Raw genomic sequence first — 22,387 nt, 5'->3', positions numbered from 1 at the left:
GTGTAGTAGCATACAGTATAACATACAAGCTTACTCGGTTGCAATGCCTGTTGCAGGGCCTTTTTAGGGTTATTAAGACTCCGCTGTCAGTCTGTCACTGCTATCTCTTGAGTCATAAGTTAGGTGTACACTTAAAATTTTCACAGATTATGTATTACTGTGGCGGCTATAGAGATGGGTAGATCCGGATCTGAAGATTCAAAAGAGTCCTCAAGCGTATCCAAATCCCTTAATGACTCCTTTCAAATCTTATCGACTCCGGAGTTACTAACTCCGACCAAGTCCGGCCGGATCGAGCGGCTCGTGATCGCCGTCACACTCACTCGCTCTACTTTCGCTCTCGGCTCATCGGATTACGTTTGGTCGGGCGCTGAGTGAGCCGGTACCTACGTCGGTACTCGGACTACTCGCTCGGTTATATTGAAAGAAATTAGATATAATTAAAACACCAATATAATATAACCGGAGCGGGCTACGCAGTTAAAGTAGCTCATATTTCAAAAATACACAATTTAGAATTTTTCAATTTTCAACATCAAAAGGACGAAACGAATCGGTACTTCAGTTCAGTACCGACCGAACCGAGCCGGGTCGGATCGGCCATAGATAAATTAATAATCGCTCGAAAGAACCGGAGTCAATAAAGGAGTCGGATTCAATAAGCGGATTCGGTACCGACACCGGAGCTGGATCTAGTGAGTCAGATCACTTCGCGGAGTTGAGATTACCCATGTCTAGGCGGCTATAACAACAAATACTAAAAACAGTAAAATAAATATGTAACGGGGCTCTCATACAGCAAACGAGATTATTTTACAGTTTTTTGCTTGATATTAATAAATAACGGCAACAGGTAGATGCTTGAAATATTCACAGAATCTTTAGTTGTATAATCACAAAAATAATTAGTTGAATAAAAATGAAATAAATATTTAAAGGGGGCTCCCATGCAACAAGCTTGTTTTTTTTGCTAATGTATGTCTAATGTTGTATAGATAATGGTACGGCACCCTTCGTGCGCCAGTCCGACTCGCACTTGGCCTGTTTTGTTGTTGATGTATGTGTGTGTGTGTACTGCGCCAACGGTATCAGCGATTTTTGTAAAAATAATATTTTTTGTCATTTGTAAGACAAAAAATATTTACATAATTTTTATAATTACAAATGTGATGAGATGAAAAATATTGAATGCCGCACGGGCGGTACTGGAATTACGAACATCGACTCATTAAAGCCCTCAGTCTTCGATTTCCGGCTTCTATAGACTCGTTTTTAATTTCTTACTTACCGCCCGTTAGATACAATACAATGTACTATTTATTATAAATGTATTTTTTTTCCCGCCACTGTGTTATTGTGACAAAGATCTGGCTGGGGGATTAGGCACTTGTCCCACCGCCGACGATGAGCGAGTAACTAGAAACGAGTGGGTGAGCAGCGAGAAGCGAGTGTAGTTTTGCCGCTGGCTGTAAGCAAGTGTTGGAGTGCGACGGGCGATTACTCGCTCCACTCGACTCGCTCGTGCGGGGCGGCCGCCAAGCTGACATCGCTGAGCGAGTATCTATAGCTCAGCGAGTTTTATAGCTCTTGTCGCTGCGACAATAGTACATTGTGTCTTAAGGGCGGTAAATAAGGAATTACGAACGAGAGTCTATTAGAAGCCCGAAGTCGAAGACAGGGCTTTAATGAGTCGATGTTCGTAATTATAGTACCGCCCGTGCGACATACAATGTTTTTCATCACATTTGCGAGTAAAATTTTATATTTCTAAAAGAAAAAATATAATTGTTCCAAATATTGGCGATACCTTAGGCTGCGCTCTTACCGACTGCCTTAAAATAACTAAAAAGACAAAAATAATTTGATCAAGCAGTGTAATCACGACTTGAATGGTTCCCGACTGTTGAACTTTAACTTACCCCTTTTTAGTTTTTAGGGTTCCGTAGCCAAATGGCAAAAAATGGAACCCTTGTGGATTCGTCATGTCTGTCTGTCCGTCCGTATGTCACAACAACTTTTTTCCGAAACTATTAGAACTAAACTGTTGAAACTTGGTAAGTAGATGTATTCACCGCATAAAGATTTCGCTCAAAAATAGAGAAAAAACCCAGTAAATTTGGGGGTTCCCCATACGTGTGGAGTTTGGAGTATCTATGGATAGGGCTTCAAAAATTATATTGAGGTTTCTAATATAAAACTAAAAAATATATACTTTACCATGCAAACTTCCACCGAAAATTGGTTTGAACGAGATCTAGTAAGTAGTTTTCTTTTAATACGTCATAAATCGTAAAGTAAAGGAAACTTTATATTATGTTACTTGATGCTACGGAACCCTTCACGGCGAGTCCGACTCGCACTTGGCCGCTTTTTAAAGGTTGAGTTTATGATATTCAGTTTCATTTGGCTACGGAACCCTAAAAACGACGAATGCTCGATGTTCTGCTGAAGTTTATCAGGACCTTAAGTTCGTTGTTTACAATTAACGCTAATAATGCGAATTAAAAAACAACACAGCTCACAATTAACATTATTTTAATTAGTTTCATATAGTTTCAATGAATAAATATCGCCAAAATAAAATAAATGATTTAGATACGTATTTACAGATTGTGAAGATCACTATTGGCTTAAAAATATTCCTTGTTTCTAAAACATATATAGTATTGAAAAAATAAATTATAAAATTAACAATAGTCGTGAATGCGAAAATTAATTAGTAAAATATTTTTCAAGGTTCATATCTCGACAATCTCTTAGTTCCAATGTACGACGCTAGATGGCGTTATAAGTTGACGTCACCTCATCTACTCGACACTAGGCATGGCGCCAGTCTCGTTAGCGTGATGCAACCGCCGGTGCTGAGTGAGCGTGTTGTTGCGGGTGAACTGCTTGTGGCATGTGTCGCAGGAAAAGCGCTTCTCTCCGCTGTGGGAGCGGCGGTGGCGGGTTAAGTCGCCGCTTAGAGCGAACCTGGAAAAAAGATCCGATTTACTTAAAACTCGAAATTACATTACTGATACATACATACGTACACAAAATCACGCTTCTTTCCCAACGGGGTAGGCAGAGACTACATCCTTCTTGCTACGATTCTGGCATACAACCCTCGCTTCTCTACATTCATCAATCTTTTCATGCATGCAAGTCGGTTTAGAGTACTCCTGACCCGACCTTTCTTCAGAACGTCCCCGATTTGATCGTGGTACGTTCGTCTAGGCCTTCCTCTCCCAACGTTCCCATTCACGCTCGTCTACACCTACATTACAGATGGACCACGAATACGTGTTACAAAATAACCAAAATACATACAGGCTCTCAGATTTACACGCATACATTTTATTATTATAAACCCCGCAAACAAAATATCCTCGGGCTTAACGAGAAGGGATGTAGGTTATTCTATCCAACACTAGATGGCGCTAGTTGTTGCTCTGTTGGTTAACATTTGTTACAAGTTATTCTATCCGACTCTAGATGGCGCTTCTAGTTACTGTTGGTTAGCATTCGTCGCAAGTTATTCTATTTAACACTAGATGGCGCAAGTTACCGTTTGTCGCAGAGCGGGCAGGCATGCGGGCGCGGCGCGGCGTGCGCACGCGCGTGCCGCAGTAGGGCTGCGCGCGCGCTGAAGCGGCGCCCGCACGCGCACGCCAGCGGCTTGGACAGGTCCGGCGGCTCGGGGCTCGGCTGGCCATTACAATATATCACTCAGAAAGGGTTCTCTACTATCGTTGTAAATATCATGATCTGTGGCGGTCTGTTTACGGTTTGTGCTAGTGGCGCCCCCTGCGCAGAGCTTTGCCTGATATTCCCTATTGGAAATGCTCGAAGTTCTGTTACAAGTAAATGCTCAAATTTTATTAGCACCTTAGCGAAATCTTTTCATAAACATGACTCTTAAAATCGGCTTGTTGCTGGTTGCCCGACTGCCCAAAGGAGGGTTATTGCTGACATGTTCCTGTCGGCATTCTACAGACGTAGACGACCTTATTCCACCTGATCCTTTCTTCCACAGGTCGACCAGAAGTAGGCGGGGTCTCCACCCTTACGTTGTCAGTATTCCCAAAATCCGCACAAAGCGTTTTCGCTCTTCCTTCATCAACCGCACAGCAAAGGAGTGGAATTCTCTGCCTGCGACTGTTTCCTGAACACTACAATTTGGCCGCTTCAAGTGTAGGGTGAATGAGCATTTACTAGGCAAGCGCGCTCCATCGCAGGCCTCATCCTCGCTTTCCATCAGGCGTGATTGTGGCCAAACGCAAGCCTATACTGTATAAAATAAATGTAAAGAAATCAAAAAACCCGACTGCCAAAACTAAAAGGAAGAAAATAAGTCTAGTGGTCTAGAACTCTGTTAAGTAGCTAATTTAAAGTTCAACAGTCGGGACCCATTACTAAGAGTTTTTGAGCGTCACGATTCAAATAACTTTAAATTAGCTACGTAACAGAGTTCTAGACCACTAGACTTATTTTCTTCCTTTTAGTTTTGGCAGTCGGGTTTTTTGATTTTTTAATTTAATGTTTTATTTTACACTTTTTTGATATTTATGTGAAAACGGTAGATTAAAAGTATTATAACCCATATATATTTAGAATGGGCTAATTATTAGCTGTCATTTGATACCCATATTGCTACAATACAACATTTTTTTTCATTCCTCCGCCATATTTTTTTTCGCAGGCGCCATATTGAAATATTATATAGCCTATGTCACTCCGACAGTTACGACAAATCCAACGATACTTCATATGTAATCCGTCCAGCCGTTTACATACCCACATACATACATACATACGCTCGAAAAACACAACCCTCCTTAGGGCAGTCGGGTAAAAAATAAAATGCTTCCACTTACCTTACTCTCGTGAACCCGTTTGTGCTTGTTCAAACTGCTATTCGTATAAAACTTTTTCTCGCACACATCACAACCGTGTCTCCTGTCTCCATTATGTATCCTCATATGGCTATAAAAGTTGCTGCTTGTCGCAAACTGTTTGTAGCAAATATCGCATAGGAACTGTTTGCTACCCGTATGTATACGCTTATGACTTTTCAAAGTACTATTGCTGGTAAATTTTTTACTACACACATTGCATGAAAACGGTCGTTCACCTGTATGATTCCTTTCGTGTATAGTCATTGCGCTTCGTTGAGTGAACGATTTATCACAGAATTTACAAGCATACGGCTTGACAATGCTATGTACTTTCTTATGATTCAACAAGGTGAAACTACGCGCGAATTTCTTGCCACAAATGTCGCAGGAGTACGGCAATTCGCCTGTATGTATACGTTGATGTTTTATTAACACACTTTTTTGTGTGAAATGTTTATTACAAAATTCACAAGCGAAGGGTCTGACGCCTGTATGTATGAGCATGTGTCTAATCAAATTGCCATTGCTGTTAAAATGTTTTTGACATATATCGCAGAAGCCAGGCGTTTCGCCATTATGGATTTTCGCGTGCGCTTTATAATACGATTTAGTTTTAAATTTCTTATTGCATTTCTTACATGTCCAACGTTTCTTCGCTTTTTTAGATTTTGCTTTATTATCAATTGGATCTGCCGCATTTCCGTTTATAACATTGTTTTCTTCTTTAACTGCTACAATTTCATTATCGCTTAAATTAACATTATCCGCTTGTGTACATTCATGCTTGTAAAATTCATCACTGGTGGAATGCCACGAATCGCAATTCCCACACCAATATGGTTTAGTTTCACACACTATTTCCTTTTTATTAATATCACAAGCTACATCTGAATCCACATTATCATCAAATTGCACGCTATCTTCATTATAATCATCTGTATCACATATTTTAGGCTTTTCATCATTCACATCCCCTAATGCATCTTTACTAACATCTTCATCCAGCATTTCTTTCCTACCGTCTTTGTATTTTGCAGTGGCTCTATTTCTAACTTTCTTGTGCACCCTTTTCAAATGGTTGTCCAATGTAAAACTCCTCGCAAACTTCTTCAAACAAATCTCACATGTATAAGGCAATTCACCAGTGTGTACTCTCTCATGCTTCACCAGAACGCTTTTCTGCGTGAACCTCATCTCACAAAAGCTGCATGGGAACGGTCTCTCCCCCGTATGGACTAGCATATGCCTCGCCAAATTAGCTTGAGTCTTAAACTCTTTACCGCAAACTGTACACGTCCTCCCCTTCTCCGAATGTACCTTCATATGTTTCTCTAAATTTGTAAAATTTGCAAAAGTTTTCTGACACATTTCACAAGAGAACTCCTTTACCCTGGTATGTATTTGCATGTGTGTGTGCCGGTAAGCTTTATTCTTGAATGTTTTGTTGCACAGTTCGCACGTCCAGCTTTCCGGTGGGATTTGTGTTTTTGGTTTCAATTCTTTGACATACTTTTCGCCGTGGATCCTTAAGTGACAGGCTAAGGTGAAACTACGAGAGAACTTCTTATGGCATATGTTGCAAGAGAATGGGGTTTCGCCCGTGTGTATCCGTATGTGTTTGATTAGAACTGATTTTTGGGTGAACCTGGAACAAAAGGTTTTAGTAAATTAAAGAAAGAGATTTTTTTCGGTGCCGTCAGTACCACCACCGTACTGTAAGACTAAGGGGCTATTTCACCACCCATTGATTAGTTTTATTTGACGGATAAATGTGATGCCGTCTCCGTCTATTCGAACAAAACAAAAAGAGACGGCATCACATTATCCGTCAAATAAATTTAACCAATGGTAACAATAACCTAACCAACAAAAAGTTGGAAAACCCCCGACATTATCTCTTCAAAGTTCAATATCTCTTAAACAGCTGAACCGATTTTGATGAAACAAGTCTAAGAACCATCGTTAGAAATAAAAAACCGCATTCAAATCGGTTCACCCGTTTAAGAGGTACGGTGCCACAGACAGACACACAGACACACATAGCGCTCAAAGTAATAACACCCCTCTTTTTGCGTCGGGGGTTAATAAAACTAACTTATGTGGTGACACGACAGGATACCAAAAAGGGTCTCCACTCAGCATGTGCCACACGTTTTGTTTATTGAACTAGGATGTTAATTAATAGCCCTAGTTCGAATGCAACGTTTCAGAGACTCAATGAGGGCTACCGTTTTCGCGCTCACCAGTTGGCGCCACTGTAGACAAAGGTCCAGCCTGAAGTATAGTGGTTAGTTTGTTATTACGGGCGTGAAAACAACATTTATATTTAAATTATATTTCATCATCATCATCATCATCATCACCCGAAGACGTCCACTGCTGGACACAAAGCCTCCCCTTAGAACGCCACAATGAACGACAAACTTGCCACTTGCATCCACCGGTTCCCGCCACTCTCACGATGTCGTCAGCCACCTGGTGGAGGCCTGCCAACGCTTCGTCTTCCGTTCGTGGTCGCCACTCGAGGACTTTCCCCCCCAACGGTTATCTGTTCTTCGAGCGATGTGGCCTGCCCATTGCCACTTCAATTTGCATATTTTTTCCAGCTATGTCAGTGACTTTAGTTCTTCGACGAATTTCCGTATTCCGGATTCTTCGCGCAAAGAAACTCCAAGCATAGCTCTCTCCATAGCTCGTTGCGTGACATTTGAAAGCCTCTCTAAAGGCCAACAATGTTAAGGACCACGTCTCAGCGCCATAAGTCATCACTGGCAACACACAACTGGTCGAAGACTCTAGTCTTCAGGCACTGCGAATATTGGACGAGAAAGACATCACGAAGTTTCCCGAAATTATATTTAATACAGTAAAATCGTGCCAATAAAAATATCGAGCATGCCACAGTGTTTGCGTAGTTCCGTTTTGTTCGGAAACAAGGGAGGACAAAGGTTTCCGAAAGACAAAACTGTCTCAAAACAAAACACAGAAAATTCATTGCCCCGTTCGTTACATTAATTTCAGGTATTGCCAAATATTACAAATTATTTTTTTTTTTTTTTTTTTTTTTTTAATATGGCTTTCACTCTTGCTGTTTTAGCAAGACGTATTTTGCCAATGTCGATGTTGAGACATTACGCACATGAGGAGAATGTTCGGTTTATGAAATTTTGATTTTGGAGAAGGAACAGATAGGAGACCTAAAACAAATAACATATGTTATGGACGGCACACGGACGCGTGACTTTTTTTTTTTTTTTTTTTAACAGGGAAATGAAGACTGTTAAACATGCTAACATAAAAGGAAGTAGTGGAAAGGAAAAATAAAATATAGAAACATGCTGTAATTTTACTACAACTTAATGTTGTGACTCAGTATAAATTTGATTAAAATTTTTGTCAAGGAAGAATCTAAAAGAGAAAGAAGTGTCGGAAAGTTAATAGGACGCGGAACATCCTTAGGCAACACGTCATACAGAGAATATGTAAGTTTACCGCAATTAAAAAAAATGTGCTCAAGAGTTCCTTCGTCTAGACCGCATTCGCACAAGGAGTTATCCCGCACCCTAATTTTATTTAAGAACACCGGAGTACAGACATGACCCAAACGGAGTCGGCATATGGTAGAAGTGACCCATTTATTCGCAGAGCGGAAACGATAAAACCACGGTTTTCGAGGGATTAACGGTTGAATGTTCCCGTAGTGTCGTCCTTTCTGGAGTCTGGAGAGGCTCCACATATTCTGCCAGGAGATCCTCAAGTCAACTCGAGCGGACATCGTTAGGTCTGATGGTAAGATGGTGTTATATTCCTGGCAACCGATTTCGATGGATTCTCTTGCCCATGCGTCCGCTCTTCATTACCTACTATGCCGCAGTGGCCCGGAATCCATGCAAGTGTAACATCTAGTCCTTTTAACTTACAACGGTATAGAGACTCTTTGATTTTCAAAATAATTGGATATTTGGTTTTCATTTTAAAATGGTTACCAACAATTGCTTGTAGGCAGCTTTTGGCGTCGGAAAAAATTAATACTTTTGAGATATTATGGGATTTCGAAAATTTGATTGCTTCTAAAATGGCTATGGATTCCCCAGTGAAAACAGATGACTGAGTTGGGCCTTTCTGAGTCAAGACAATTTGGTATTTGGGAATCCATACCGCTGCTCCTACGTGACCATTAGGGTCTAGCTTAGAAGCATCTGTAAAAATGAGTAACCAATCTTGCCATTCTTCCAATTTTTTATTAAATTGAATATTAGCCGCTGGGTTATCCTTGTCAATGCCAAAATCAAGGATAACATTGGGGGTGTAAGTTAAAGACTCATAGTTGACCTCAAAGATAGGGTTAGAGCTGGAGGTGTATATCGGTGACGAGAGGTTTTTTAATTTGGAGTACGAAACAATATACCTTGGTGTCTCCTTATGTGACCAATATGCATTTTCAGATACTTCCAGAGAAAGCGCCTCTAGTCGAGGTAGAAGGGGATGATTAGAGATAGAACAAGCTTTGAAGATGAAGCGGTCTGCCAAGTACTGCCTACGGAGGGACAGGGGAGGATCCAAGCATTCGACCTGCATAGCATTTTTTGGTGAGGATTTCATAGCACCTAGAGAAATTCGAAGGCATTTAGCTTGAATCAGATCCCACTTCTTAAGTGCGTTTTTGTTACAGGGTTCTATCACCATAGAGCCATAGTCGATCTGGCTACGGATAACTGCGTTGTATACGAGCTTTTGGCAGTATGGATGGGCGCCCCACCAGACCCCAGAGAGAGCTCGAAGAACATTGATACCCTTTTCACATTTTCCAGTCACATATTCCAAATGTGGTACACCTGTCATTCTAGAGTCTAAAAAGACTCCAAGGAATTTCACAAAGTCCTTGCAAGGAATGACGTCTCGATCATATTGAATTTGAATGTTGGGTATGAATCTACTTCGCGTGAAGGTAACTATGCTACTTTTAGATGGAGATAGAGACAGTCCATGATCATCAAGCCAAACCTTGAGATAACTGAGCGCTTCATTAAGTTTTGAAGATGCAGCATCAGTTGACTGCGAGCCCGTATAAAGCACCAGGTCGTCGGCATACTGAAGAATACTACAGAAGGGGGAGACAGATTGTTCCATATCATACGTATATAAACTATAAAGAAGAGGGGAGAGCACCGAACCTTGAGGGAGTCCCTGCCATAGGGTAAGGGGAGGATGGAAACTATTGCCGGATCGAATTTTAATGGTGCGTCCCATGAATAACTTACAAACAAAATGAACTATCCTCACAGGAATACTCAGCTGGAGCATTTTTGCTCTGAGCACCGGAAGAAGAACATTGTCGTATGCGGCGGAGACATCTAAGAAGCAACCTACAAGATGTTTTTTTTTGGAAAGGGCCAATCTAATGTCCGAGGTTAATATGCTTAAGCTGTCCATGGTGCTTTTTCCTTTACGGAATCCGAACTGGGAGTTAGCGAGTAAATTATTTTTTTCAACAAACCATTCCAGCCTATTCTTAATTAAATGTTCAAATATTTTACCAATTGTTGCAGAAAGGGCAATTGGTCGATAGGAGTTGGCATCTTGAGGGTTCTTGCCTGGTTTGAGCATTGGAATTACAATTTGTGTCATCCATGACTCAGGGATTTCCCCAGTCACAAAAAACAAATTGAAAAGGTTTAACAGATGTTCCTTTGAAAAGCGGTTAAGTTTCTGGATAAAGATATAAGGAATGCCATCTTCTCCGGGTGAACTGTTACGAAGACCGTCCAGTGCCAACTCAAGTTCCGGGAATGTGAAGGGTTCGTCGAGGGGTCCTAGTTCAGCAGAAGGAGGAGATGGGTTTATGCAAGATTCCTCAGGAACCGATGAGGGAGCTAATTTACCCGCGAACTCCGCCAACCAGGAAGGAGGATTATGAGGGGTTGACCAGTCAGATCGGAAAGAGCCTCTGAATCTTTTAATACTCTTCCATACCAGCGATGGCGGAGTTCTAGGGTTGAGATTTTCGCAAAATCCCTTCCATCCTTTCTTTTTAGCTTTCTTTAGGAGGCGCTTAGTGTGAGCAGAGATTTTTTGGTAGGCGACGAAATCTTCGGAAAGACCGGAAACATTGAACTTACGTTCGGCGTTATCCCTTTCTTTAACCGCCGCCGTGCATTCTGCATCCCACCAGGGAGGTGAAGGGACTTTGCTGCCAAGAATTTTTTTCTTCGGGACGTACTTATCGGCTGCCTCTATCAGTATCGATTGGAATTGGAAGTATTGTTCAAAAGGGTTTGAAAGGTTGGAGTCCAGCTCTTTTAATTTTTTTTCCACATAATAAGAGAAGCTAGGCCAATCTGCTTTATCCAACCTATATTTAAGGAGTGGTTGGGGAACAGGTGAAGGAAGAACGGAGGATGGCTGGGAGATAATAATGGGGAAATGATCACTTCCGAATGACTGTTTCAGCACCTGATATGATAGCGAACACGAAAGATTAGGAGAGCTAGCAGACAAATCTAGCACCGAGTTAGGGTTTTGTCCAGGATAAACTCGGTGGGTGGGGGAGCCGTCATTGATGACTACGACGTTAATGTCATCAAACAGATCCAAGAGGAAAGACGAAAATATGTCACTGTGTGATGAGCCCCAAGAGGTATTATGGCTATTGAAATCACCTAAGATGAGGAGAGGAGGAGGGACCGAGAACAGGATGGTAGAAAGATCAGGTATTAGGTTGATATTTGGATGCGGAATATAAATTGATACAAAATTTATTCCCATGATATTAGCCGCAACTGCGTTAATTTCATGAGAGTGGGGAGGGAGGGGGATTTGAGAGAAAGAGTAACCTCTTTTAATGAACAACGCACAACCAGCACGTCCATCATCGCGGTCTTCCCGAAGGCACGAGAAGCCCGGGATCCTAAAACGGGAACCCGGTCTCAACCATGTCTCCGAAATGGCCGCCACAGATATAGAGTGCTCGTTAACGAGGTTTATTAAATCTGGTTTTTTAGGGATGATGCTACGACTATTCCATTGAAGAAAGTTGGCCTGGGGGGCCATTGGAGAAGGATAATCTTTCAGCTAGCGAAACCATTAATGGGGCAACGTCGGGCGGTAAACAATCGCTCCATTTGGCGATTATATTGGTGAGGAGTTTGAATAATAGTTCCATAAGATCGTCATTGGGCGTCTCAGCTGGCATCCGCCGAGATGATAAGACGTATCCATTAGGAACCTGAGATTGGGGGGTCGAGATAATTTCTTTATGAGCTTGCCGGTCATAGCCGGGAGACAGGGGGGTCCTTGGTCTAATTTTACGAGTGACCGTCTTACGGTATGAAGTCGAGGGAGGCGATTGAGGAGGCAAGGAAGAGTGACCAGGAGGGGGAGGTTGCCAAGAGGGACTGGAAACTGGTTCAAAAAAAATCTTAGCTACGTCGGCGTAAGGGCGACGTACGGCCGGGAAGCGAGAGGAGGCTTCTTGGTAAGAGATACTGTGCTCCGACATTGCTAGTTTAATAGATTTTTGCCTACAATATTCAGGGCAACGTTGGTCTGTAGCAAAATGATGACCTGAACAGAAGAAGCAAGTCACTTGCTCAGCGGCGACGTTGCAACCTTCGCCTGGGTGTTTTTGGGCACACTTAAAACAACGAGCATCAGATCGGCACTGGGCCTGTATATGACCAAACCTCAAACATTTTCGGCATTGAATTGTCGGTAGCACATACACTTCGACCTTCAACGACGTATAAAAAGCGAAGATTCTGTCTGGAAGTTTTTGACCTTCAAAAGTCACTACGACAGTTTGAGTTGGTACCCAGGATGGAGGTCCTCCCTCATTGGTTACCTTACGTTGGAGGCGCCGGGCTTTAAGGATTTTACCCTGTCCGTCTTTAAGGTCGGTAGCGTCCACAAATTCTTCCATTGACCAGTCAACTGGTACACCACGGATCAATCCCATACGAGAAACATTATAGGATGGAATGCTGGCTACAAATTTATGATGTGACAAAAAGGGGTTCTCTAAAATGGAATTAGCATCCTGAGCGGTCTTAAACTCCACCGAGACACGGTTTCTGCCAACGATCTTAATACCATCTCGTTTGATATTTTGGATGTTGGCTCTAGCAAATGCGAGACCAACCTTTATTGGTTGCAGTGAAATACCCGAGTTGTACGATTCCGCGTCTCGTGAGATGTGAACTATAAATGGGCCACTGTCTTCACTGCCGTATTTGCGTGAATCCGCGTCTAAATCAGGGTGTTTATAGACGGTTGCTGCAGATGCGTTGTCGACGTCGGTTCCCTGCATCACCTTTTTGCCTTTAGGTTCGAACCTTTCGGACGATGAAAGTTCCAACAAGTTAAGACTACGCTTTCGTGAATTACTGTCTTGCGAGTCCATCTCAATCGTGTTTGTGGAACTGCCACCGCCCGGATCGGGGGGCTCCTCGTTCCCCTCCATATTTTTGGCTCTCGGCCAACCGGACAAGTGTGTTAATAAAATAATAATAATAATAATAATAATAAATCTTTATTTCACCATAGTAATAATTAGGTACAGACATTCATGCTAAAATGAAAAATAAAAATAAAAATGATAAATTAAAGGTAAAATACTAATGCGAAAAGGAGTCCATAGCACTTGCCGGGTCACTAAAGGTGGCTCGACGCTGAATATTAACGTGGATCCAGTGGCATCCGATACAGAACTACGCGACACACACCGCCCAGTTCAAAATATAACAACCACTATATTATATTATAGCTGTTTCTCTTGTTTAACTGTTAATTTCATGTTCTATGTACATAAAGAGATTCAGATAAATAACAAACACAATTCGCACCCACACAAAATTATTGCGCCTGCAACATTGGGACAGCAAACCGCAACACAGTAACTCCAACCAACAAGCCCCTCCCCACCCTCAGTACAACCACATCAACATCTACACAAAAGCGCGCTTATGTTGAGCTGATCTGTAAGTTTAATAAAATGAATTATTTAGGTCCTTTTTGAATTTTATTAGCGATTTCACGATTTCTTATTGGTGGCGGGATGTTGTTCCAGCATTTCGGTGGCGGCATATTTAAAGCTACCACGAAATAAGCGCCCTTGTGTCGCGGACCAAAGAAGGCGGGGGCTCGCCGCACGGCTCGGTTCGAAAATTAAGTTTATCAAAAAGATATGAGGGTTGTTCAGTTTAATTATTCGAATAAAAGAGTAACAAGATGCAGCTTCGACGAGCCTCCATTTTAAGAAGTTGGCCCCTGTTAAGAAAGGAGTCAGTGGAGAGCGATATGGAATATCAAAACAAATCTGGCCTGGCGTTTTGCAGGCGTTGATTGTTTTTTTAGTGCGAGACAATAGCCAAATCATGAAATACTGTATCAGCATAACTGGTTTCGATAAAATAAGCGAGTCGCATAATTTAACTCTACTCCTACTCTTTATTTGTTGTTAATTAAGTTAAACTAGTATTAATATACTAAATAATCCACACCAGATAAATAATTAGAAAGGATTATTATTTTAATGGGAATAATAACCTAAAAGTTGACAGACTCACTGCACGGCGCTTCTGTCAAAAAACATTATTCTAAAAATTATAATAAACCCGCGTAGCTCACTCAAAAACAGTGGACTTTGACATTTCAGAGACCTCTCGCTACACTAGCGCTTCTAGCGGCGAATACATGCGCGATAGCCCTCATTTCTCTCACGATACTAGTGAGGGCTCCGATCACAGAGTGAGGGTTTGAATTTGAATTTGACAGGCGATGGCCGGCGTGCGTTAATAGATGGCGCTGTAAGTTGCCGGCGCGGCGGTGGCAAACCCTATCGACTAATGAAAACGGTTATCCGAATGCGGGCTCTATCGACCAATGAAACTGAACCTTAACTATCGGGTACCTTTTCCCGCAGTGCGAGCAGGAAGTCATTAGACGGGATCGGGGTACCTCTTCCCACAGTGCGGGCAGTGATGCGGCGTACAGGCAGTCGCACGGGCAAACGCGTTACCTTGTTCCGCAGTGCGGGCAGTGATGCGGCGTACAGGCAGTCGCACGGGCGGACTTGTTACCTGTTCCCGCAGTGGGGGCAGGTGTGCGGGCGCTCCCCGGCGTGCGCCAGTAGATGTCGCCGCAGGTTGCCGGCGGTGGCGAGACGCGCGCCGCACACGTGGCAGCAGGCGGGCCGGGCGCCGCTGTGCACGCGCAAGTGGATCCGCAGGTGCGCCGGGGACCACGAGCGAGAGGGGCACAGCGGGCACGGCCATCTGGTGGATAAATAACACTTGGGGTCGATCTTTCTCTTGTACAGTCAAGGGCCATAAATAGTCAATTTTGTTTCAAAAGAGAGCAATTAGAGCAATTTATAATTTGAAGACGCGTGAATCTTTAAGATCTTATTTTAAGGAAATAGGTATCCTGCGTTGCTTTATGTTTTTGAAATAATCATGTATGTCAGGAAGACCATAGGGGAGAGCAGGTAGGCTTCGTACAGAGGGAGCATTCGTACAGTAGTCATATCTCCACTACCAAACACGTTGACGCGATTGTATTTGTGTGCGTGACTCCCACTCACACGCATAGGCTAACCGCGGAGCGGGGTGGCACTGCGGCGGCCAGCTTCGTCAAGGCAGATCGAAACGTGTTTTCGCTCCACGTAAGTAATTTTTGGATTCAGTTTTGAATGCGTTTATCTCTAATAACTTTTTCTCGAATCGTTTACGTTATTATCCATGGGTTATATGTTAATGCTCTAGTTTTTCGTGTTAACGTTATTTTTGACATAATCTTAACGGGCATTTTTATTTTGATTTAATTTCTTGCTTTTTTGTGTTGGGGTGCCTTCGTGCATTGATGAGTGGGGTAGATTCGTACTGTACGAATGTACCCCGAGTTAGTATTTATGGTTTTTTTTATTGTTTCAGAGTCTTGCCTCGAATATACGTAAATAAAAAACTGGCAAAGTCGGACTCGCGCACAAAGGGTTTCGTACCATTATTAAAACCATTAAAAAAACGGCAAAAAATCAAGTGTGTTGTATGGGAGCCCCCTTACCTAAATATTAATTTATTTTTATTTTAATTTTTTTTCATAAAGGGATTATAAAACTAAAAAAATCTGTGAATATTTCAAGCGTCTACCTGTTGCCGTTATTAATATCAAGCAAAAAACTGTAAAACAATTACGTTTGTTGCATGGAGCACCCCTAAGTATTTATTTTATTCTGTTTTTGTATTTATTGTTATAGTGGCCACAGTTTTGCTTAGTTTGGGACTAGGTCAATTGGTGTCAAGTGTCCCATGATATTATTTATTTAGGTATTTATTTATAATCTGTGAAAATTGTAAGTGTCTAACTATTACGACTCAAAGAGACCTGTGACAAACGGACGGACAGACAGACAGACAGACTGCGGAGTCTTAGTAATAGGGTTACGTTGGTACCCTTTGGGTACGGAACCCTAAAAAGGGAACTCGAACAGGGCAGGTAGACGAAGAAACAATAAAATCTGCTATACAGGAGGTCTTAGACAAACCTTGTCCATTAGAAAAGCTGGTCAAAAATTATGGTATCAATCGACAACACTTAAACTCGCTTAACTAAGTTCCACAAGAAAACAGTTGCTGAAAACGATGGTACATAGGTACAATCCCAAAGCGTGTGTTTAGCTCGAAATTTGCATCGAATCAAGTTTATCGACTGATGAAGAGGATGCTTTGAACAATTACATCACGGGGTGGATTTTGGACTAAGCAATTAATAAAAAAACTGTTATTTTGATTAAGACTGAATTATAATATGATTATGTGTTATTTTCGACCTCATTAAAAATTTGTATTTTGTATAAATTGCTTGTTTTGTGACTCTGTACGGAGGCTCCCCACTATGTACGAATGTGCCTTCCACCGTGTACGAAGCTACCCCGAGCGTGGGGTGCTTTCGTACGTTTCTCATTTTTTGGGGAAACAGTCACAACTTTGAAATGTTGCTATTTGGCAACTCTAACGAATACTACTATGGTAACTAGATATATAGGCAATGTGGTAGTATTTCAATTATTTTGAAATTAGGTACTGGTTAATTTTTACAAGGCCTAGAGTAAAAGTGTACGAATCCTACCTGCTCTCCCCTATGTGATTTTCCCACTAACGTCGATAAGCCAAAGGCTACTAGAAACACAGGGAAGCTTAAAGTTCCATCTTACAGACTGGCTAAAACCAAAAAGTCGTTTCTGGGAAATTGCATACGTTTTTATAATAAAATTCCAAAAAATATTACAAATGAAACTGATACAAAATTCAGATCTATTTTCAAGAAGACATTAATATCAAAGGCGTATTATAAAGTTAATGATTATATCATGGACAGGGATATTTGGAAATAATTCCGATCCGCATTAGCGATCCCTTCAAATAGCGAACCTACGTTAAAAATAAAGTTGTGTTAAATATTTGTGATGTATACATATCACTTAATAATATTGTAAATCTGTTTAAAAAAAATATACCTCATTGAGTTAATTGCAGGATTCTTCTCAACAGAGGTTTTTCCGAACCAGTGGTAGATTTTTTTTGACATTCATAAGTGCTTGTTTTAGCCTAAAGTGAATAAAGATATTTTGATTTTGACTTTGACATTGATGTACATTACCAAGACATCAAAAATATCTATACACCTTTATGTCACTAACCATAAGGTCGATGTATACATATATTTGACGCTATTGCTGCATAGATATTTATGCCCTTGACTGTACCTTGTTGCCATGGTAACGTCCCCTAGACAACTCTTTAAAACCTTGAGTTTCTATGTTTGCTGTGTTCAAATTCACCGATAGTACTTTTTTTTTACCTCCAGTTGCTTTGATTGGAAGCGCTGTGTCAACCTTGCAACCCACGGCTTTGATCAGGTCATACATCCATCTTGTTGGTGGATATCCCAGCTGCATTTACCAATCCGTGGTCTCCATTCAGGAACTTGTCAGCCCAACGGCCATCTGATCACCAAGCTATATGGCCTGCCCATTGCCCATTGCCTATTGTCGGTGACCCTTGTTCTTCTACGTATCTCCTCATTTCTGATTCGATCCGTAGAGAAACCCCAAGCAGAGCTCTCTCCATAGCGCGCTGAGGAACTCTTGAGCCTATTTATAAGACCTTTAGGGATGTTTGGTAGCAGATAAGTAAAACACCCTATTAGATTGGAGTTTAGAAGAAGAAGAGAGTTTATTTACAAAAATTATCTAATATATACAAATTTACATAGGCGCAATTCGCGAGGGTATCCGCGATCATAACCACGCCTCCAAAAGGTGGCGTGATCTGCGCCGGCACTCATCCATCGCGTTGTCGATGTGTGCTGTCGGTGTGGCTCTGCTATAAATACGTGCAGCGCCGAAGTTGTACACATTTCGCCCGCAGACGTCGATGCGCAAACACCGCGCGCACTTCTCAGAGCGGCGAGTGTTTACGCCTGGCGAAATATTATTCTGGTCCCAGTTTATGGACAGACGTCATCTTCTACAACCAAGTGTGTAGCTAGCAGCTACAGACCTATAGTGAAAGAGGTGAAGTCTAGTCCTGCTAGTATTTTTTTTTCCTCTGATATTTAAATGAGGCTTTAGCACACCGAATGTGACTATGACAACCTCGCGAAAGTTGCGAGTGGGTGAGTATGTTTGTACTTCTTACGCTGAAACGGCTGGACGGATTTGTATGAAATGTGGCAAAAAAATTGTTTATAAATTATAACCTGGATTACACAGAGGATACTTTTTATCCCGATATTCCCATGGGATAGGGATAAAATCTTGAAATAGCAACCGCTGGGCTTAGAGTTATGAAATTTGGTATGTAGGTCGCTGGACATCTGGAATAACACATAGGCTACCTACTTTTTATCCCGATATTTCCATGGGATAGGGACAAAATCTTGAAATTTCAACCGGTGGGTTTAGTCTTGAAATTTTGTACAAAACCTCAAAAACGACCATGATATAAAGTTTTGGAATTCCCAGGGGAATTTTGTAAAATCCCAGAATTTGAATTGCAACTACCAGATCGAATACTTTACGCCTGCGGAGCAACGGGAAAACACTAGTCTTTAATAAAAAGTAGCCAAACCTCCTGTGCGAGCCAGGACCACTGCTGGGCCGACCCGTTTGACTTTCTTCTTTACAGCAGCTGGAATTTGTTAGTTAATTGAGATAATTTCAGTCTTCAACTTTTTATATTTTCTGCAACCGGTCACCTTAGATTAGCAACCAATACAGCCAGCAGCAAAGTGTATATTGTGTTTTAGCAGTTTCTGAACATTAGTCAAGAATTAGTCTTGAGGTATCAGATTAGAATAGATAGATTAGATTAGATTAGATTTATTTATTCCCTAATGAAAAAATACATAATAAATACATGTCAGGTAATTATAAGAAATTCACAAAAGGATCGTCAAATTGTATACAATAAAAAAATAAGTATATGATAGTGGTAAATTACATAAATTGTCAGCCATATAAAATTTAAATTAAATTAAAAATAATAATAATAATATAAAAAGTTAAATTAGGTACAATTACTACTATGTCATCATCATCATCATCATCCTAGCCTATATACGTCCCACTGCTCGGCACAGACCTCCTCTCAGAACAAGAGGGCTTGGTCATAGTTCCTACACGGGCCCAGTGTGGATTGGGAACTTTGCATGCACCATTGAATCGCTTCGCAGGTTCCTCACAATGTTTTCCTTCACCACTACTATGTCAAATTAATAAATTCAATCATATAAATAATTACAATGTTAAGACAATAAAATTAAATATAAATAAAAAATGATTCACAACAACAGGACAAAATATGTCAATGATTAAAAGAATAAAAATATACAGTCACACAATGTGGAATGTCAAAATTACAATTAAAAATACTTAAAAAGATATCAAAGATCAAAAATTAAAATTATTAATAATAAAAATAAAACAAATATCAATTGCTGGGATCCCCTCTTGTAAAATATCAAGTCTTTGGGAAACAGTGAATATATGAATGATTATGAATTGATTTTTATTAACATTTAATTTTTAATTGATTTTAATTTCAACTTTTTTGCTTATAGCAACTGTTCGCCTAGGTTAATTTCTTTTAATTTTTTTTTTTTTACCAGAACTGGATGAAATTTGGCTTGCAAGATTTGATGACAATTCACATTGCAAATTTATACCAGATTCAAGACTAAAGCAAAGGGGGTCCCGAACAACATACATTAGCATATCGAAAATACAAACTGAAACAAAGATGCACAGAAAAACCAGGAAAGAGACCAGCGTTGGGAATCGAACCCAGGTCCTCAGCTGCTGCTGCTGGGTGCTATACCTCTACACCACCACTAGATAGGAGTACAGACACAAATTTCTCCTGTGCACCACATATCTCAGCTTTCTCAGCTTGTTCGCTTTCTTATTTAGTCACTTGATCTCTTTTCTGGTTTCTCTGTGTTTCAATTTGTATTTTCAATATGGATTTTACAGAATGACCATTAAAGTAACAAAATTTGGAGTTGAAATAAAAAATACAAAAAGACTCCAAAAACCAATCTTACATAGGTTAGGTAAGGTTAGAGTGTTGAGTTATATATGAGACCCCCTTTGCTTTAGGGGGACCCAAGATTCTTGTACAAGAAACATGTTTTTTTTTTATAGTGAATCGAGTTGCTGGTTTGTTTTGTTCTAAGTTAAAGATAAAAGTGGCATTGAACACTATGTGAAAGCCAGATTGACTTGACTAATATATGCTATAAACACTGTATGTAATACTTAATATCATTAAAATCTTACCATTTCGAATAGGTTCAGAAACCTCAAGTTTGCTATCATTTCCCGCCGTTTCTTGCAGGTCATTCTTTAATTCACTGACAGAATGAGCGTCAGGAGTTACAATTGCCGGCGGGACCCATTCGGGCTCGTTTTTCACATGTAAATAGTCACAGGACATGGTATTTCATAAAGAGTTTCCGTGTCTGTAAAGTACACCAGCTAATGACGTGGTAACTATATTATAAGTAGCATTTTTAACACGTTCCAACATTAATTGATTTCTACTGTTACTAGTGTGATAAATTAGACGTTTTCTTATTAAAACACTTAAATAAACAATAGTTTCGCAACGTATGAATTCTCCCTATATATACTTTGTAGTCTTTGGTATGAATGACAGTTCATGTACGTACAGTTATACCAGATTACGTATTGATTAGGATTAGAATCTAATAAGACGTTATTACTATTACATTTGTATTTCGACTTTATTGGAAGGCAATACGGTAGCGGTTTTATTTTAATTTTCTTGACGCGTCAAGTGCTACGCTACCACATTTTGTGCAACTGTACTTTAGTTTGAGGATGCTTGAGTCACTTTTTAAAACGACAAAAACGTATGGACTTTTGCGTGCTATTCAGCAGGGCTACTCCGAAACTCGAAACTCGAAGTTCGTGTCGTGCGGTCCCTCTGACACTTATGCTATTTAATACGAGAGCGAGAGGGACCGCACGACACGAACTTCGAGTTTCGAGTTTCGGAGTAGCCCTGCAGTCCGCAATCACATTTTTTTTTAAAGTTAAAAAGGCCATGGAAATGTTGGCACAAGTCGTATACAGCCAAGTCTAATGGCCGGTATCAGATATTTGTTGGAACTCTGAACTTTTTCTATTGGGTCTGAAACAGCTTGTGGTATTCGGTGGAAAAATACACCTGTAGTTTATTTTTAGTTAAAAAAGCGGGAAAGCATAAGAAAATTTTTGGAATAAAATTAAACGTTATAATATATTTTGAGAAAAAGTTTATTCTATTTCAGCATTAGTACTATTTTTGAGAAAAGCTTTATATTAGTCTCGGCTGGAATAGCAATTCCTGGCTTCGTATTAGTTAAACGGACTCGCAAGCTTGTCCGTTTAATACTCATACCTACTTCCAGGCCACGAGAATAATCTACTATTATGTAGTCTAGATACAGCATAAACACGAGCATGAGAAGTGAAAAATCATTTTTAATACAAGCTTTCCTTGCTGACTGTACTTTTTTTAACTGTATGATGATGATGTCCGACAAAGGCGAATCTTTCAGCTTTTTTATTATGTGTCATCAAACATATTATACATACCTGAAGTAAGTCCATTGAAAGTGGGTCAAAACCAACTTGTAAGATTTGACCCGAACAACGAACATCACAGACAGATAAGCAGAAACATAATCATTAATCAGCTAGCCTTTATGCGCGATTACGTCCGCGTAGAATCCTTTTATCGCTATCCTGCGGGAACTATGCAATATCCTGGGAAAAACGATAAAACTATCCTATGTCTTCTCTGTACCTGTATACCTGTATACCGAATTTCATCTAAATCGGTTCATTGTTTCTTTAGATGTGATGAAATAACAAAGTTTGCGGCGCTCGCAGTGGAGACAATGGGTCCCTGGTCGGCTGACATGAAGGCCTTCATGGGAGCCAT

General features: G+C 40.7%; 1 protein-coding gene across 1 annotated transcript; it reads right to left on the bottom strand.

Moving 5' to 3' along the window:
- Positions 1 to 2,529: 2,529 nt before the first annotated feature.
- On the bottom strand, positions 2,530 to 22,387 carry LOC141443723 (uncharacterized). Its single transcript, XM_074109071.1, has 6 exons — positions 22,365 to 22,387; positions 19,007 to 19,066; positions 14,957 to 15,151; positions 4,860 to 6,525; positions 3,551 to 3,690; positions 2,530 to 2,973 (listed from the first exon to the last, which is right to left on the bottom strand). Exons 1-6 carry the CDS (start codon positions 22,385 to 22,387, stop codon positions 2,808 to 2,810), a joined length of 2,250 nt encoding a protein of 749 aa, XP_073965172.1. The 3' UTR covers positions 2,530 to 2,807.

The sequence above is a fragment of the Choristoneura fumiferana genome, chromosome 28 (assembly GCF_025370935.1).
Source record: "Choristoneura fumiferana chromosome 28, NRCan_CFum_1, whole genome shotgun sequence".
NCBI lineage: Eukaryota > Metazoa > Arthropoda > Insecta > Lepidoptera > Tortricidae > Choristoneura > Choristoneura fumiferana.
This window is presented reverse-complemented; position numbering and strand designations above follow the sequence as displayed.

What these genes read in the sequence shown, in the direction of transcription:
- LOC141443723 (XM_074109071.1), bottom strand. Translation starts at nt 22,387, where the DNA reads ATGGCTCCCATGAAGGCCTTCAT. An exon ending in TGCCCCCACTGCGGGAACAG is followed by an intron (nt 6,526 to 14,956) that starts GTAACAAGTCCG and finishes CTTTTGTTCCAG; the next exon opens with GTTCACCCAAAAATCAGTTC. An exon ending in AACGGGTTCACGAGAGTAAG is followed by an intron (nt 3,691 to 4,859) that starts GTAAGTGGAAGC and finishes TGTAATGGCCAG; the next exon opens with CCGAGCCCCGAGCCGCCGGA.